Source organism: Zootoca vivipara, chromosome 5 (genome assembly GCF_963506605.1).
Source record: "Zootoca vivipara chromosome 5, rZooViv1.1, whole genome shotgun sequence".
Classification (NCBI taxonomy): domain Eukaryota; kingdom Metazoa; phylum Chordata; class Lepidosauria; order Squamata; family Lacertidae; genus Zootoca; species Zootoca vivipara.
Window position 1 is genome coordinate 9,490,570 of NC_083280.1, and position 19,686 is coordinate 9,510,255.

General features: G+C 44.1%; 1 protein-coding gene across 4 annotated transcripts in view; it reads left to right on the forward strand.

Moving 5' to 3' along the window:
• MCF2L2 (MCF.2 cell line derived transforming sequence-like 2) overlaps positions 1–19,686 on the forward strand; it is a 198,808-nt gene that overhangs the window by 134,361 nt on the left and 44,761 nt on the right. For all 4 annotated transcript variants that reach the window (XM_060274348.1, XM_060274349.1, XM_060274350.1 and 1 more), the window contains exons 19-21: positions 10,403–10,495; positions 13,864–13,956; positions 18,058–18,183. In XM_060274348.1, the coding sequence (XP_060130331.1) occupies positions 10,403–10,495; positions 13,864–13,956; positions 18,058–18,183 (312 nt within the window). The remainder of the gene's footprint in view (positions 1–10,402; positions 10,496–13,863; positions 13,957–18,057; positions 18,184–19,686) is intronic.

Sequence of the window (19,686 nt, forward strand, 5' to 3'; positions counted from 1 at the left end):
ATGATTGGATATTATGTATTGAATCAGAACACAGGGGTTCAGATCCTTGGTCCAGACTCAAGCTTAGGCAAACACAGACCACTGGATACAGAGCAGTGCCCTTGCGCCAACATCATTTTGACATCAGGTGCTGCGTCAGGAAGATTTTGGGCATCCCATGGCAGGACAAACAAAGCCCACATTCCCAGCATGTTCGCACTCCTATCTCAGTGACATCTATGCTGGCTTGGTCATGTACACAGAACAGAAGATGGCAGGATCCCCAAGCATGTGCTCTATGGAGAGCAGGCTTTAGGCCTGTTAACAGACCAAACCCACATTACAAAGATGTCTGCATACATGACGGGAAGGCTGGCAACATCAACCCTGCCATGTGGGAATCCCTTGCAGGCGACTGCAGTGCCTGGAGACAGCCAGTCAGGTTGTATACCCACAGCAGTAACCAGAGGAGGAAGGACCACTGGGAGGAGCACAGAGAGAATAAACGCCATGGTGCAGTGAAACCAGACACCTTCATCTGCCCCAGCTGCAACAAAACATCTCTCTCCCTTATCATCTCCTGCAGCCACAGCAGGCGCTGTAGTTCCCCCATGGTTTGACTTCACCACCAAAGGGGCTCTCCTCCATTGTCTCCAAAGACAGACAGATGCCAACAACAGATTGACATCAGTGTCAAACTTGATGCACAGGGTAGAGCAGAAAAGGATCTGACCCGCTGGCTGAATCTAGCTCCCCATCCCTGTGATAGGGATGTTTTCAACATGCTTATGGTTTTAGCAGTTCTTGTTTTTATCTCTGAGTTGCCTTGAGTCCTGTCAGGCGATAAGGTGCGGTATAAACAAACAAACAATCAAACAAACATTATTATTATATTTTTATAATTGCATTTTTACTTTTGTTGTGAATTGCTTTGGGACTTTTTGGGAATTAATATATAAATATATAAATAGAGCTGCAGTGGAACCTCGGTTTACGACTACGACTACCTTTGTTTACGAATGCCGCGGACCCAGAAGTGTTTATATCCAGGTTCCGCGGCGTCGGATGCGCAGACGCGATCTACGCAGCTCGTGCATGCGCAGAAGTGATCTGCGCAGCACGCACATGTGCAGAAGTGATCTGCGCAGCACGCACGTGCGCAGAAGCACTCTATCGGCGCTTTGCACATGTGCAGAAGCGTGCCTTCGGCGAGCGAATGCCTTGGCAAGCGAACGCCACCGCAGAACGGATTGCGTTCGCAAACCGAGGTACCACTGTAAACTTAAACCTTATAATCACCTCCAAGCTAAATGCCTCTTACCTATGGAAGGTTTCCTAGCCCTGGGTAGAGCTTCTTCCTGGTCGCATACTTAATGTATCTGTGTATGTAAGTATGTATTTGTGTTCACATACGCCCCATCTCTCTGAGTGGTGATAAGCTTCAGGGGTGAAGTGCTGGACCATGTCTGGCTTAGAAGGTCTGTTGCTCAGTGAGTAGAGCATTTGTTTGGCATGCAGAAGATCCTTGGTCCAATTCGAAGCATCTTCAAGTAGGGTGGGAGAGACTTGCTGGCTGAAATCCTACTACCAATCCGTGTAGGCTAGGGCTTTCCAAACTGGGGTCCAAAAGCTTCATTCAGTTGTTCCATAGCATGCCTGGCCCTCTTTGAAAAAAGTTTGGACACCACTGCCATACAGCATCTAGGACAGGGCATTGCAATGGCTACAACAGGCAGAAAAATCATTTAATGGCTCTCCAAGACTTCAGGCGTTTTCAAGTGGTCCGTGGTGGTGGTGGGGGATAGTTTGGGAACCACAGTGGTGAGGGCAGAACTGATCTAGTTGGACTCAGTAGAAGACTGAGACTTCTTCCTGAAGAACTTGTTCCAACAGGCTTTGGGGAATTGTCTGCTTTTAAGGAAAGGGCTGCTTTAATTATAACTATCTGTTTGTTTTTAATAGATTTTATATATGGATGTAGTTTTAATTCAGTCAGGGTTTAATTTTTTAAATAAATGATCCCCCCATGTGTTTAGCAGTTGTTCTTTTTATCTGTAAGCTGCCTTGAGTTGTTAACCACCCTGTGATCTTTGAATGAAGGGCAATATACAAATTAAACAAATTATTTTTTTTCCGTCAGGGAAAAAGACAGGATATAAATACATAAATAAAATAAGACGGTACCCTATGTTCCTTCAGAAGGAGGAAACTGGAGACTTACTGGCATTTTGTAATGCTTGCGTGTACTTAAAAACAGGTTGAGCAGATCATATAACATTTACGATGTCTGATCTCTTATCAGATCAACCAGCACCCGAAGATGTTTACAACATGACCCAAATCTCTGTGTCTTTTCTCAGTCTCTATCAAAGCTGCAGCCTCTTGTTCCTCTTACAAACACCTGGGTCTCCACATCCCCACAAGGAAGAGGTGTTAGGGTGGCCAGGTGAAAAAGAGGGCTGCCCCCCGTGTTTTTAACCAGGCAGAGGGCCTTCTTGGTAGGAGGGCCCTGTGGAACGCCCTCCTATCAGATGTCAAGGAAATAAACAACTATCCAACTTCTATAATAATAATAATAATAATAATAATAATAATAATAATAATAATAAAGGTAAAGGGACCCCTGACCATTAGGTCCAGTCGTGACCGACTCTGGGGTTGCGCGCTCATCTCGCATTATTGGCCGAGGGAGCCGGCGTATACCCCGCCCATCTGGCTGGGTTTCCCCAGCCACTCTGGGCGGCTTCCAACAGAAAAATAAAACACAACAATCTATTAAACATCAAAAGCCTCCCTGAACAGGGCTGCCTTCAGATGTCTTCTAAAAGTCTGGTAGTTGTTTTCCTCTTTGACATCTGATGGGAGGGCGTTCCACAGGGCGGGTGCCACCACTGAGAAGGCCCTCTGCCTGGTTCCCTGTAACCTCATTTCTCACAGTGAGGGAACCGCCAGAAGGCCCTCGGTGCTGGACCTCAGTGTCCGGGCAGAATGATGGAGGTGGAGACGCTCCTTCAGGTATACTGGACCAAGGCCATTTAGGGCTTTAAAGGTCAGCACCAACACTTTGAATTGTGCTCGGAAACGTACTGGGAGCCAATGTAGATCTTTCAAGACCGGTGTTATGTGGTCTTGGCGGCCGCTCCCAGTCACCAGTCTAGCTGCCGCATTCCGGATTAGTTGTATTTTCCGAGTCACCTTCAAGGGTAGCCCCACGTAGAGCGCATTGCAGTAGTCCATTTGAAGGCAGCCCAGTTTAGGGAAGTTTTTATTGTTTGAAGTTTTATTCTGTTTTTAATGTTCTGTTGAAAGCCGCCCAGAGTAGCTGGGGAAACCCAGCCAGATGGGCGGGCTACAAACAAACAAACAAACAAACAATGGTTGTTGTTGTTGTTGTTATTTTAATATTTGTGTAAAAAATTGAGTTTCAGCTGGTGCAGCTGGGCACAACAAGTTCTACATTACCTGCCCTCCTTTCCATCTGGTCCCCGCCATGTGGAGGGTGGATGAGAAAACCATACCCGATTTCCAAAATGGATCCCATCTTCTCAAACAGTTTCAGCGTATTTGCTATGCATTGTGGACCATTTGCCTGTCATTTACCCAACAAATGAGATACTTGCTAGCTAGTAATCTTCAGTAGCCCTATGGGCTCCATTAATCCTCTACTGTGTTTATTAATATAACAAAGGTTGTTTGTTTGTTTGTTTGTTTTTAATCAAATGAATGTAGATTGCGGGGGGGGAAGGCAGCACATTTTTATGCTGCTGTTTTATTGGGGTTTTTACTTTCAGAGATTTTAAATATTAAGTGGTTTACAAATCCGTACAAATAAATACATACAACTGATAACATGGCAAATAAAACAAGCTATGCATACATTTTCAGCAAATAATACTGTTATGAAAAATGTACCCCAAAATGCGTTGCCTTTTAAGAAGGATAGACGCGGGTCGGAAGCTCCAAAATTTGCACTAAGTTCAGCTCCGCCGGGAAAATGACAGAGACCACACGATGCTGTCAGGAAAAACAAACTGATCCCTTTATTGCAGAATGCAAAGCTACAGCTGTAGGGTCCCTGCCTCTGGAAAGAAGGAAGGAACCCCGGGAAATGGTGAAGCCCCTTTTTATGCCCTCCTGTCCCTGCGTGAAAATCCCTGGACTGGGAGGGAGGGGAAGGACAAGGAGGATGGGTGGTGATCGGATTAGCTGGGTGGGGAGATGACTTTTTCTTTCAGATGGCGGGATGTCAATTGCTCTTCTCCTGTCGCTGATGGTGCTCCCTGTTGTTTGGCAGGAGGGGCAATCAGTCGAGATGGGTGCAGAGGTGGGGCAGTTCCTGGCATTTCCGTGGGGTGGAAGTCCGCCCGGCAGGTGTTTTCCTCCAGGCCATGGAAGGGTGGGCTACGTAGAGGATGACAATTTATTTGAATAAAGTTGTTCCAGCTAATCCCTCTATTGTCCGTGTGTCCTTGAATGGGTATAGGGTGGTAGTAGGGCAAGGTTCAGGTGGGTTGGGATCATACAGGGTTCATACAGAAAATATACCTGGAAAACATACCTAATACAGGGTTTTCTAATTAAAAGGTAGCAGTCCTGACATATACAGTTCTAAGATATAAAACAGCAATTCCAATACAGAGAGATACTAGCAATTCTAATACAGAGGCAGCGGATAGAGATTTCATGGTAAGAGAACATATAATAGGCTGTATTATTAACTTGAGTAGAAAAGTGTCACTTTGGATTTGGGCGGTTTCCCCCCCCCCCTTCTTCTGGAAACATTGTTTTGTTCTGGGCGGAGGGGAGGTGGAGAGGGGAAATGTGTGAGTTTATGCTAACTGTTGTGCATATGCAGTTCCTTAAGCCTTCCTTCAGGCAGGGTCACGTCCTAGCGGGAGGGGTGGGGAGACAGGGAAGATGGCATTGAACAGGATTCTGGGTATTGCAGCTGTCAAATTCTGTCACCCCTCTCTGTTCATTAATAATGGTGTCCTGCAAACCCCCCCCCCATATGATTTTATAACAATACTGTACTAGACATATCCCTGTTCATTAAACTCAGGGAATTAAAAGGTCGTAACTAACCTAAAAATTGACAACAAAGGAACTAGATGTGGGGAGAGCAGACGCTGTTTCCTCAAAGGCGCTTTCCTCGGTCAGCTGCCTGAGATCTTCGGGTGAAGGGTAGTATACAAATTTATTAAATAATAAAAATTAAGCAATAATTGCCATGACACAAGCGTAGTGGTGGGGGTTCATTTTACAGGGTCCCAGAGATCCCCAAGGGGCCCAGCTCAGGATTCAATCGTATTACTATGAGGAAAGAAGCTGAGTCTACATTGCTGACTGTGCTTGACTATATTTACGGAAACTTATTTCCATGTAATCTGCTTTACAGATCTTGTTATATTTGCTTGAGTCAAGCAGCAGCATTAGAGCAGAACAAGCAATGTTCCTAACATTGCTTGTCCCAGACTGAAGACTCAGAGAATGTGCCTAGCCGGTTTGAGATATACAGATTTGTGCTTTTCCTATGTGACATCATCTCTCAAAACCGCCAGCTCCAGGGTTCCTTGTGCAGAGCCAGGAGAGTCGGTAGAAGAGAGGGATAGGGCATCGTAACAACCCAGGCAGTCTCATTCCAGGGATGCAGCTTGTAGGATCTGAAGAACCCAAATATAAATGAGTAGATGTCTGTTTCACAAACAAGCTAAGGCTTTTTCAGGGAATTTTCCACGTGATATCTTGCATCTGAGAAAGAAAGAAAAAAACCTACTTTCAGAAAAGGGCACAAGCTCTCTTCACTGGTGTTATTTATACCTAAATAAATCCTGCAACTAACATACAATGAGGTGTGCATAACTCTATGGCGCGAGGATATTTTTTCCGTCAAGTGTGTACCTGCAAGAGAAATTAATATCAGGGAGATAATTCATGATTTTGCTAGAAAGAGCACCAGAAAAGCAAAGCTTTAAAGTTAATTATTTATCAAATGTTTGTACCTGTGTTGGTCCAATAGCATTTTAAAATATTTTAAAAAATGACAGGGCCATACCTTTATTAGGACCAACTAAAAAGGTTGCAAAATAAACAGCAAGCTTTGTAGGGTCTTCTCTAAGCTGCTCCATAAGCAATAAGTGACTTTGTGTTTAAGGAGTTTGAAGGGAATTAGCACATTGATTTTATTCAATTGTATTTATCCGAGGGGACGCGGGTGGCGCTGCAGTGTAAACCACTGAGCCTTGGTGGTTTGAATCTCGGTGACGGGGTGAGCTCCTGTTGCTTGCTCCCTCCTCCTGCCAACCTAGCAGTTCGAAAGCATGTCAAGTGCAAGGTGGGAAGGTAAACGGCGTTTCCGTGCGCTGCTCTGGTTTCGCCAGAAGCGGCTTTGTCATGCTGGCCACATGACTCAGAAAAACTGTCTGCGGACAAATGTCGGCTCCCTCGGCCAGTAAAGCAAGATGAGCGCCGCAACCCCAGAGTCATTTGTGACTGGACTTAACTGTCAGGGGTCCTTTACCTTTACCTTTACCATTTATCCGAGAAAAGCATGCATTGCCTTCTGCTAATTTATTTATCTAGTTATTAAAAGTTGCACCCCACCCTTTCTCCAGGTAATCTCAAGGGTGCCAGTAGTACATATGAAAAGGATCTCAGGGTCTTCGTGTGCCACTACTTAATATGAGTCCACAGTGTGATGAAGCAGTAAAAAGAAAGAAAGAAAGAAAGAAAGAAAGAGAAAGAAAGAAAGAAAGAAAGAAAGAAAGAAAGAAAGAAAGAAAGAAAGAAAGAAAGAAAGAAAGAAAGAAAGAAAGAAGCTCAATCTATTCTAGGCTGCATCAACAGAAGTATAATGTCCAGGGAAGTGATAGTAACTCTATTCTGCTTTGGTCAGACCACACCAGGAAGGAGTACTATGTCCAGTTCTGGACAAGCTTATGGACAAGCTGAAATGTGTGCAGAGAAGGGCGACCAGGAAGATCAAGGGTCTGGAAACCAAGCCTGATAAGGAACGGTTGAAGGAGCTGAGTATGTTTAACCTGGAAAAGAGGAGACAGAGAGAAGATTTGATATGGAAGATGGAGCAAGCTTGTTTACTCCTGCTTTGGAGGGTAGGACTCGAACCAATGGCTTCAGTTTAGAAGAAAGGAGATTCCGGCAAAACATAAGAAAGAACTTTCTGGCAGTAAGAGCCGTGTGACAGTGGAATAGTCTCCCTCGGGTGACTCTCCTTCCTTGGAGGTTTTTAAGCAGAGGTTGGATGGCTATCTGTCATGGATGCTTTCGTTTAGATTCCTAGATTGCAGGGGGTTGGACTAGATGACTCTCGGGGGTCCCTTCCAGCTCTACAATTCTATGATTCTATCTGCAGAGGAACCGAACCCTCAGAAAAAAAAATCTAGCTGGAAGCCTGCAAGCATCAGAATCACAGACATGATCTGGTCCGTGTTGGCTTTTGTGTTTGTGGAGCTCCTTGGTTTTATTTTCCTCGTTGCTTGGTTACTTTTGTGGTCTGTCAGGCATGGAAGAGAACACGATGAGTTATTTAGATTCCCGAAGCAAATTTACTGTTCATTTTGCATTAAACCAGACCATTAATTTTGATGCGCTGTGTATTTAAAACTCCCATGCGCTGTCTTTGCCCAGCGAACAGAAACTGTGCAGCTATTTTTCTCCATGGAGCGGTTTTTTTAAAAAAGCCATTAACGTGGTCACTCATAAATTGGGCAAGGCTATAAATATTGCAGAGGCAACGAGAATTGCTCACTTGTGAAATCCTCGCAGCTCCTGTCAGGAATAGCCTTTTTGTTTGTTTCTGGCCATCTTCTCTGAAGCATTAAAGGCCGAGGCATGGAGGCATGATCTGCGCCAACCTTCGGCCACAATTCAAGCTTTGTTTCCAGGGAATGAAGAGAGGCCCCCGTGCTCATCCCCAAATGGAATTCTCTTGGATTCTCAGGCTTTCCCTGACACAGCACAAAACATCCAAGCTGAGGGAGACATGTCCGCTCTTGAAAGATGCTTCTTTTCTTGAGGCAGTAGCTGGCAGAAAAGAGGAGGCTGGGTTCTCTTCATATGGCTCCTTTCCCAGAGTGTTTGGTGCCGCTTCTCACCAAGGGGGCCTTATGTCTACTTTGGCACAGATTGTTCCCCATCTGTGGCTGTGAATGACAAAGCACCCCCAGGGCTTTCTAGGTGTTCTTAAAGTTGGGCCGTACCTTGGTGTGATTCTGGCCTTTGCTGTGATGCAAGGTTTAAATATCCGTCCTTTTGGTAGTATTATTGGGCAAGCGCTTTTTAGCCATTTTGTCCTTTTTTTACTTACTTTTTCTTGCGGTTTGGTTTTTAACTGCCTTGTATTTTATGGTACTGTAAGGACTCAGCTACATTAGTCAAGAAATAGCTTTTTGAATGTGTTGTAAACATGCAACGCCGGGTGGCACCAGAGAGGGGAAAAATTTTTCTAAGCTATTTTCCATGGCATTTTTTTCTTTTGTTATAACAATTTAATTTCTGAATTATTTATAGTGTGTAGATCCACCCTAAGTCACTTTGAGAGATTCTTTGTGTAAAAGTTTTTTTGATCAAATTTATTAAAATTCAAACTAAACTAAAAGAGAATAAAAAAACAATATATCCATCCAGCAGGGGAAAAAACTATAGAAAAGAAGAAAGTCACATACATTAATAAAAATCCTCATATAATCCACATAAAACACAAAATTATAAATATGTCTATGTAGCACCCAGACACTATTTTATCTTAATCTTCACACAAATTTTGTTGTTGTTGTTTTGTTGTAGAATGATAGAATGATTATTTCATAGTGGCTGTTGAAGTAGGACCCCTCTCCCATGTTCCTGCAGCCTGTGGGGGCCAAAACAAAAACGACTGCCTTCAACATAGCGGCTGTTTCCTTTTGAGGCCACACCCACACCATACAGTTAAAGCACTTCTATTCCTGTTTAACCATCATGGCTTCCTCACAATGAATCCTGGGAACAATAGCTTGTTAAGGGTGCTTAGAGTTGTTAGGTAAAGGTAAAGGGACCCCTGACCATTAGGTCCAGTCGTGACCAACTCTGGGGTTGCGGCGCTCATCTTGCAATATTCACCAAGGGAGCCGGTGTACAGCTTCCAGGTCATGTGGCCAGCATGACTAAGCCGCTTCTGGCAAACCAGAGCAGTGCACGGAAATGCCGTTTACCTTCCCGCTGTAGCGGTACCTATTTATCTACTTGCATTTTGAAGTGCTTTCAAACTGCTAGGTTGGCAGGAGCTGGGACCGAGCAACGGGAGCTCACCCCGTCACAGGGATTCGAACCGCCGACCTTCTGATCAGCAAGCCCTAGGCTCGACCCTTATGTGATTCTCAGAGTTCCGAAGGAACAAGGACCGGCTGTCCAACCCCTCTGGGTTTTGTTCTCTGTGAGGGGAATAGGGGTCTCCTAACAACTCTATAGCACCAATGGCAAACTACAGTTCCCATTTTGGCAGAAGAAATGACTGCTGTAGTGGTGCTTTAAATGTGTGCTGCAAATGCGGGCTGATTAAGAATTATTTTGGGTGAACGTGCCGTAAATGTTACTACAAACCTGTTTGGTGTAGTTTGGACAGTGGCATATAGGCTAGCCAATATTTCCCCTCAAACAGGCTCTGAAATTGTGATATGAATGTGGTTCAGATCTGAATGAAGGGGAACCCTGGTTAGCCTTAGCCGTGGTTAACATAGGACTCTATAAAGAGAGTTGAGGTCGGGGGAGAAGACATTAGTCTGCTGGAGGGGCCGTGAAGAGGAAGCACATGTTCCTCAGTCTGTTTCCCATTTGTTAACCATGGTTAGAAGGCAGGCAGAATTATGACACACACCCATTCCTTGCAGATTTCATTTGAAATATGAAGTGGTATACAAATCACCTAATTTAATAAATAATTTGGGAAAGAAGATGTTCGGTCACTTATTTTTTGTTATTTAACATTAGCTTTCTTTTTGATTCAGAAAGAAGATCTCCAAATATATGAGAAATATTGTCAAAACAAGCTATGGCTATGGCTATGGCTCAAACTATGTTTCAGACCGATGGATTTGGCCCCCCTGATTCTGAGGGATAATTTTAAATCTCCATGGGAAAGGGAAGTGGTAGAGGAAGTGCAAAAGTGCGGTCTGTCCTCCCTTTATATTGAGTCCATGACATACAGCCCCCCAAAATCGATGATCGCTCAGAGATTGGGGGATATCGCCAGACAGGAGGACATAGCCCGCATGAAATCTGGGGTGTATGTCACGTACAGTAGTGGCTACTGGCTATCCACCAGGTAACGGGCTGGTATACAAATCACCTAATTTAATAAATAATTTGGGGAAAAGATGTTCGGTCGCTTATTTTTTGTTTTTTAACATTAGCTTTCTTTTTGATTCAGAAAGAAGATCTCCAAATATATGAGAAATATTGTCAAAACAAGCCACGGTCGGAAGCTCTCTGGAGACAATGTGGAGACAGCCTCTTCTTTCAGGTACGGATTATTTTTATTTTTATTTATTAAATTTACTAGATGCTGCTTCTTGTTGCAGGCAACTCAAAGAGGCTTATAAACAACCATCCATCCACTAAAACCAAGTAGAAGAAAAATACATTAAAAGCGTGCACACACAAACCCAGGCAGTTTGGTCCAGGCAGTCAAGCTCGCCAAGGCTTCTCCTATTTCTGTATTCATTAAGTTCATACTTTTGAACCAAGTGCTTATAAACCCTACAGAGGGAAAGAACTGCTGAGTGCCTGGGTTCACCTGTCCTTCCTAAGCTCACACCTTCCCTTTTCTCTTATGGAGGTTGCTGCCAAATGACATCTTTATTGATTTGTTTGCACAAAGTTTGCAAAGAGATTATATGACGTCTGCCATTTGTTACGCATTCATTCTGATTTGTTTGCCAGGTCATGCGATCTTGCAGCAATAAATTGTTATCCCCCACTTTTAAGTGCACTTTCCTGATTGCAAAAAGGTCTCCCCTTTTCTTTTTGCAAAGTGAGTTTCTTGCACAAGAGTGCTGAATCTAACTTAATAACACACCCTAAATGTCCTGCTTTTGGTTAAATCCCACCTGCAAAATAACCACAGTCTGGAAGAGGCCTGCATGAAAGATTTCGTCTCATCCTTGTTTGCTTCTTTGAACCTCTGTCCTTCCTACATATACTTTGTTCCACAAGGCCTCTTAGGTTTCAGAAGGAATGTATATACCCCAAAAGCGCACATCACCTCAAAACACAATATTTGTCAGGGACCGTGCTGAAGAGGGCTGAACTGAGGAAGAATGAATCTTCCCAGGAGCAGGAAGATAATATAGATTTTGAACAGTGGTTTGCAGAGGGGCAGAGTTCAGAAGGCAGAAGCTGGGAAATGCTGGATGGGGAACAGCTAGCAGAAGAAACACTAGAAGAGAGAGTGTTAACAGATTCACAGTCTCTGTACAGCATTCACCCCCCTTCTCCAAAGGCACAGAGAGCTCAGAAAGTGTTAGAAGAGAAAGCGCAGAGGGTACAAGCTCAGATTACTAGACACAGAAGTGATGTAGATTAATAGTGACAGAGGAGGGAGGGACCTTTAATTGGGAGCGCCACCATTTCTAGGAGATGTGTTCTTTGTTCACTCGCTGTGATTATTCAAGATTCTAACTGGTAAGACGTTCCTTTCATTTGATCTTCTTATCTACTGCCATGGGAGGGAAGAAGCCGAATCCCCAAAGCCTGACAATATTCCTTTCTCCCCCTCCCCCACCCTATATTTTCCACATAGGAATGATTTGTTTTCTACGCCATATGTCCCAGAAGTCCCAGAGTTATAAAGCCAGATATAAAAGTTATAAACAAAGCCATGTTTATCTTAAATGTCCAATGGAGGTATAAGGAAAGCCCAGCTTATAGACTCTGACCTCCCTCATCCCTTACAGGATAGGCATCCTCTTTTGGAAAAGTGTTTAGTAGATGGTGACTGCCCTTTTAACCTTCGTAGATAATGGGACCCAGGTGGCGCTGTGGGTTAAACCACAGAGTCTAGGGCTTGCTGATCAGAAGGTCGCGGTTCGAATCCCTGCAACGGGGTGAGCTCCCGTTGCTCGGTCCCAGCTCCTGCCAACCTAGCAGTTCGAAAGCACATCAAAGTGCAAGTAGATAAATAGGGACCGCTCCGGCGGGAAGGTAAACGGCGTTTCCGTGCGCTGCTCTGGTTCGCCAGAAGCAGCTTTGTCATGCTGGCCACATGACCCGGAAGCTGTCTGCGGACAAACGCCGGCTCCCTCGGCCTATAGAGCGAGATGAGCACCGCAATCCCAGAGTCGGACACAACTGGACCTGATGGTCAGGGGCCCCTTTACCTTTACCTAGATAGTGACCCAGAGGGTGGATCCTTAGATGGAGAATACATTGTTCAAAAAAGATCATGTTGTAAAGGCATTCCTTTTGATATCTGGGGCTGTTATCACGTCCCTTAGATACAGAGAGGTGGTACTTTTAGCTTGGGCTATTTATTCACTCTTAGTCAACCTTACTTTATCACTGGAATAAGCCTTCCAGATGATAGTGGTCACCCAATTCCTATCAGCCTTAGCCTGCACAGCCCAAGTTTGTGCACAAAGAGTTTGTGCACACAAGTTTGTGCACAAAATCCAATAGTGTTTGGCTACCCCTGCTTTATCCCTTAGCCAAAGTTTTTTGGAGAAGGAAACAGAAAATCCATTTCAATTCTAGTGCAAGGATGGGGAGCCTTGCAGGTTTTGCTAGAAAACAGCTCTGCTCATCGGTGATGACCATTAGCCATGCTGGCTGGGACTCACGGGAGTTGAAATCCATGACGACTGGAAGGCCACGGGTTTTCCATCCCTGTTCTAGTAAATGATCTGAGGAGGACATCCGTTTTTATTATGGCGCCACCTATCTCTATAGGGCCAAACTCTGTTGAAGCCTAAAATGAGAATACGAACCCTTAGAAATAAGGGACATGATGTTTTCTGAATTGATCACATTCTTTTCACAGAGTACCCACTAGCTCCCAATCTTTAAAATAGGCCATGGGCCTCCTCTTCATGTTCCCACAACCCTGATAATGGGTTCTGTGATAATGGATTCTGCGTCCCTGTGGAACGCCCTCCCATCAGATGTCAAAGAAATAAACAACTATATGACATGTAGAAGACATCTGAAGGCAGCCCTGTTTAGGGAAGTTTTTAATGACTTACGTTTTAATGTATTTTTAATCTTTAGTTGGAAGCTGCCCAGAGTGGCTGGGGAAACCCAGCCAGATGGGTGGGGTATAAATAATAAATTATTATTATTATCATGAATCAGAGATCTTAACTAATCTGGGATAAATGATGAGGAACTTTGGAATAAGCCACTCTTGCTGTTAACTGTGATACACTCTAAGCACCAGTCTTGGGACAGACAAGCATAGTCCTTACAGCTTGTGAAACAGGCATTTGGACACTGTTGCTAAAAGGTCCTAATTGGCCCTTTAAGATATATTTACAAGATTCTAGTGTCAGCTAATGTAAATCTAGTTCCTAATTATGCCTCAAAGACATAGGGACATAATTTGAATTGTATTATTGCAAGCTGCATGAAACCTCATTTTGAAAGCTACCGAGGACATCTGTGTTTGTGAACCGGAAAGGATGCTTACTTCATAAAAACAGCAAGCTTCTCACTTATAAAAGCCATTAAACTGTAATTCAGTCCTGATTGTTGTGTTTAGGGCTGCCATATGTTTGGGTTTTCCCGGACACGTCTGGGTATCTGGCAGCCATTTTGCTTCCGGGCGGATTTTCGGCAAAACAAAAACGAAAACCTAGCATCATTTCATTCCCCCACCTTTTGCTTTGTCTTTTCCAGGAGTGCCAGCGGAAATTGGACCAGAAACTCTCGCTTGACGCTTATCTCTTGAAGCCAGTCCAGAGGATTACCAAGTACCAGCTGCTATTGAAGGTATGCTTGCCTTAGGCTAGCCTGCAGCCGCCCCAAAGAATCCTATGACTGCTCAACCTTGAAGGGGAGGGGAAAGCTGGTGTTAGATAAATTAGCATAATGGTACCTGAAAACACTGTGTGGTGTTGTTTCCCCGCTTAATTTGGATTTACTGTAGATTTGGAACACCTTAAGCATTGCGACCCCACAATTGAGGATTAGCGTGTAGATTGCGTAGAAAGGCCTGGGATTTGGGGTGTGTAAAAAAGGACTCGTGCCTTTACAACAGGCATCCCCAACCTTCGGCCCTCCAGACGTTTTGGACTACAATTCCCAACATCCCTGACCACTGGTCCTGTTAGCTAGGGATCATGGGAGTTGTAGGCCAAAACATCTGGAGGGCCACAGTTTGGGGATGCCTGCTTTAGAGGCTGAGCCGAAAGCACTTGCTCAGTATGGTAGCTAAAACCACCACTTTTCTTTCTAGCAATGCTATGCCACGGGGTAGCGCTGCTCCTTCTAACAGACTGGTCCTTGCTGACCTTGTTGTTGTTTAGCCGTGTCCGACTCTTCGAGACCCCATGGACCATAGCATGCCAGGCACTCCTGTCTTCCACTGCCTCCCGCAGTTTGGTCAAACTCATGTTCGTAGCTTCGAGAACACTGTCCAACCATCTCGTCTTCTGTCGTCCCCTTCTCCTAGTGCCCTCAATCTTTCCCAACATCATGGTCTTTTTCAGGGAATCTTCTCTTCTCATGAGGTGGCCAAAGTATTGGAGCCTCAGCTTCAGGATCTGTCCTTCCAGTGAGCACTCAGGACTGACTTCCTTCAGAATGGATAGGTTTGATCTTCTTGCAGTCCATGGGACTCTCAAGAGTCTCCTCCAGCACCATAATTCAAAAGCATCAATTCTTCGGCGATCAGCCTTCTTTATGGTCCAGCTCTCACTTCCATACATCACTAGTGGGAAAACCATAGCTTTAACTATACAGACCTTTGTTGGCAAGGTGATGTCTCTGCTTTTTAAGATGCTGTCTAGGTTTGTCATTGCTTTTCTCCCAAGAAGCAGGCGTCTTTTAATTTCGTGACTGCTGTCACCATCTGCAGTGATCAAGGAGCCCAAGAAAGTAAAATCTCTCACTGCCTCCATTTCTTCCCCTTCTATTTGCTGACCTTGGGTGGATGCAAATACCGGTACTTCCAGGACAGCTATGCCATATTTGTTGTGAGACAGGGCTGCCATATGCCTGGAATTTCCTGGACGTAACCAGGATTTGTCCGTCGAAAATATGCCTGGAATTTTCGAAAATTGTTGAGAATGTCCAGGGAAAACTCAGCAACTTTGCCAACTTTGGGTAGTGGATCAGGGGGTCTGCAGTACTTAGCTAATTGGGAGCCACTGCTTTAAACCCTTGTTCATGGCGTCATCCTGCCTCTGTATTCTCTTCCTCTTTTTCTCTATGGCAGTAAGCTTGCTTGCTCCTGCCTACAGAATTGCAGCAACGTGAAGCCTTGGTCTTTGATGGCCAAGCTACAGATAACCTAGGATGCTGTGAATCGTCTTCAAATACTTTTATCTTTAAAAAACAAACAAACCATAACTTCTTTTTTGGGCTTTATAAACAGGGATCGTAGAATGAGAAATGATACAAATAAATAGACCAAATCTTCTCGTGCCATTTGTCTATCACAAAAATAACAAATTTGTAGTAATCTCTACAACATATGGTTCTTTATTTGTGGTCATTGTACAAGTTCTTGGTTCGTGGAGTGGTTTAAATAAAAACAATAACAAAGGGGAAACAAAACAGAGTTAACATTCAACACTGCATAGCTAAAATGCTTAATCAGGAGTCCTTGCGGTTGTGCTTAGATCAAGTATTAGTAAATACTTTTATCTTTTTTAAACAAAGGATTGGTGCTATGGGAGACTATATGTTTGAGCATAGGGGTGGCAGTGTGGGTTGGGGTATGTTTAGCATTTTCTCCTGGTTCCTCAGCATATACAGAGAGAAACAAACAAATTTTCCACAAAAGCGTTTGAAACTTTCATTTCCTGCCATCTGTTTGGGAACCAATGTTTGTTCACTAGAATATACAACTGAATCTGAATTCGACTAGTATGCTCAGTAGGGATAAGGAAACTTACCAATTCATCCCCCACTACTATCTTTCCCCTGTTTATCTATCACAGGGGTGAGCCAGATTTATCTTGCCAGATCGTGCGAGAGAGAGAGAGAGAGAGAGAGAGAGAGAGAGAGAGAGAGAGCCTGTGATTTTCGGCGTCTGTGTAGACGCGATTTTCGGCCCCGCAGAAGCGAGTCCCCATGCCACACTGCACCAGTTTATCGCAGCGCACAAGCGGGCACCTTGGTTCAGGAACGGCTCATGGGCCAGTCAAACGACCTCCGCGGGCCTTGGGTTGCTGACCCCTGATCTATTACAGCACATTTTTATCTTTGTTTTTACTGAGATCTTGTATCTTTGGTTTGGTGGCTTTTGTATATCTACTAAGGAAATTATTTTAAAATGGAAAAGAAGAACGAGACACATGCACCCAAACTGCTTTTCTACCCATAAGGAAAAAGAGGAGGACGCTTTCCTCTTTTCTTTCTTTCTTTTTGGTGGGGAGTGCATTTTTCATTAGTTTGTGTACATTTGTATTGTTAATTGTTTTTATTGTTTTTATTATGTGTTTTGTGTTTTGTGAAACTTTGTGTTTTGAACCACCCCGAGACCTACGGGCGTAGGGCAGTATACAAATTTAATTAAACAGTAAAATAAAATAAATCGTTTCAACTCATACTACCTTCTAGTTCACCTCCTGAGTGTGAAAGATGTACAGTGGTACCTCTACTTACAAATAACTCTACTTACGAATTTTTCTACTTACAAATGGAGCTCCGCCCGCCATCTTGGATGTGGTTTAGATAGGATTTTTTCTACTTACGAATTTTTAGATAGGGTTGCTTCGACTTACAAATTTTTTCTCCCAATGCATTCCTATGGGATTCGACTTACAAATTTTTTCGACTTACAAATGTGTGTTCGGAATGCATTAAATTCGTAAGTAGAGGTACCACTGTATTTAAGCTAGTTAGAATAATAGAATCGTAGAGTTGGAAGGGACTCTGAGGGCAATCTAGTCCAAACCCCTGTAGTGCAAGAATAAAATAGTTCTAGTACTATTATGCTACACTAACCAGGTAAGCAAAGTCCCTACTTATTTGCTAGCAGTGTGTTTGATATAAAAAAATATATTTGTTGTTATGGTGTTCTTTGTTTCATTTCCCTAAAGGCCATTTGTGCCTCTGTAGCGAAGCATGCATTGCAAATACCTTTCCTACTTAGGGGTATTGTCGTGCTTATAATACCCCATAGAGCAGCAAGCAGTGGGGAATGTGAGCAAACATGAACTTTCTGAGCTGGTGAAGGATGAGACACGAAGTCTTTGTCTTCTCACCTGGCAACCAGCAAATGTGGACTTTTCCTAAACAGGTGAGCGCCCGGGTCAGAAAAGGGAGTGGCCCAAACACCAACTTGAAAGTGGCATAATAAATAATTTGCTCTCTTGCCCTTGTTGGTGAAATGACGTCCTTTGCAGATCTGATCAGAAAGATGCATTTACAGCAATTGATAGGGGGTGCAGCGATTTCATAATGTTATAAGAAGGGTGATGATGGATCAGACGAAGTCTCCCTTCCTGGGGCTGCAGATGCCCTTTCATCAGGACAGACGAGGGTTAGGTCTGTATCCTCAGTAATTTTTCATTGAATGTAATGTCAAGATGGCAGAAGATGACCCTGGCCCAAATGATCATTTATTTTAGTGTGCATATACCCTCTTGATTGTACCGGCCCGTCAAATGGCAAGGAGAATCTTAGCATTCATCTGCACCCCTGGATTTCTGATCCAGTGCAGATTTTCCTCACCGTTCAGCTGGAAAATAAAACTTAACAAGCGGCTGTACTAAGGTAAATTCCACTTCAGCGAGTGGTTGCTTTGAATGCACTCAACCTTCTGCCACAAATCTGTGCCTAAATATTTTTCTGTGATGGGAAATGTTAAAGAGGTCTCCTTGGGCATAATCAATCTGTCTTTTGTATCCATTCCGAAAACAGGAAATGCTGAAATGCAGCAAGAATTCAGAAGGCACAGCTGAACTGGAGGAAGCTCTAGCCACTGTGATTGATATCATCAAGTCGGCGAATGACTCCATGCATCAGATAGCAATTACAGGTTATGAGGTGTGTCTTTTAGCCAACGTAGAGTATCATATAGATCAGTGGCTTTCAAACCCTACTGTTCTTTGCAAGCTTGTTGGTTTCCTCCATGACAAGATAAATCTTTAGGGCCCCAAATCAGACCTCCTAACCTTTGACCCCAGACCCCAGATGTCGCTAGACTACAGCATCCCTGACTATTGACCAGGCTGCCTGGGGCTGATTGGGAGTTGGAGGGCCACAACATCTGGAGGGCCAACTCTGCCCTACCCTAAATAAGCTTGGAACAGGATATCTGAAATGCCACCTCCTCTTGTATAAACTTTCCCACCCTCTTAGGGCTTCATTAAGAAACTTCCTGACAGTAAGAGCTGTTCGACAGTGGGATTTGCTGCCAAGGAGTGTGGTGGAGTCTCCTTCTTTGGAGGTCTTTAAGCGGAGGCTTGACAGCCATATGTCAGGAATGCTTTGATGGTGTTTCCTGCTTGGCAGGGGTTTGGACTGGATGGCTCTTGTGGTCTCTTCCAACTCTATGATTCTATAAAGAGGATTCTATAATCCTCTTTAACCAGGCCTTTGGCTGCTCAACATCCTCCACCCCTTTTAAATGTGTTTGTGGGAGAGGGTTAAAGGAGGGGGTTATTGATTTGTTTGTTGTTCTTAGTTTTATCATGTATTTGGTGTTTTCATGTTGAATTGTAGTGTTGTGAACTGCCCTGAGATCTTCAGATGCAGGGCAGTATACAAATTTTATAAATAACAACGTAATAATAAAATAAATTAAAAAATTGCCCAGTAGCACCTTAGAGACCAACTAATTTTGTTCTGGGTACAAGCTTTTGTGTGCATGCACTTTTTAATAATAATAAAATATTAAGGTATTTCCATTTTAAATAGCACAATTTGATTAAGCCAATCATTTAATTTTAAGTCATTTGTATGATAGCTCTTTTACCTCTTTGGAAAGCAGACCCCCCACCTTTATTTAAAAAGCTGCCACCCTTTTGCTTTTTAACCTTTCTACCCAGTACAAGGCCAACCCAACTCAGTATGTTCTTCAAGCTATGCAGTATAAATTCCGTGTTTGTAGGCAGTCGTCTAAGTGCCCCAGGAATTTTGACGTCAGCGGTGTGTCAGATCAGCTCAACATTCCACTTATGCTGGCTGACAAAACAGAAAGTGATTTCCGTCAAAGGGATTATGACCCAGGGGATAATTAGAAAGTGGAACCAATAACCCTTTTTTCTTGGTGGTGGGGGTGTGCAGGGGCGGAGGAAGGGGGTGTGGTGGGGGTAGACGGCCCTGGGTGTCTTCGCTGAGGGGGGGTTTGACATTTGGCAGTTGTGGGTGGGCAGCGCACCGAATGTCCACCATCGGCGGCTCGTTCCGCCCCCGGCTGCAAAGTGCACGCACCACTCTGTGCACCCGAGCAGCTATCCCGTGCCTGGGAGAGCACCCTCTGTGCCCCACCCCCCACCCCCCTCAGGAGCACGGCCGCCCTGGGAAGCATGGGCATAGGCTCGCCGC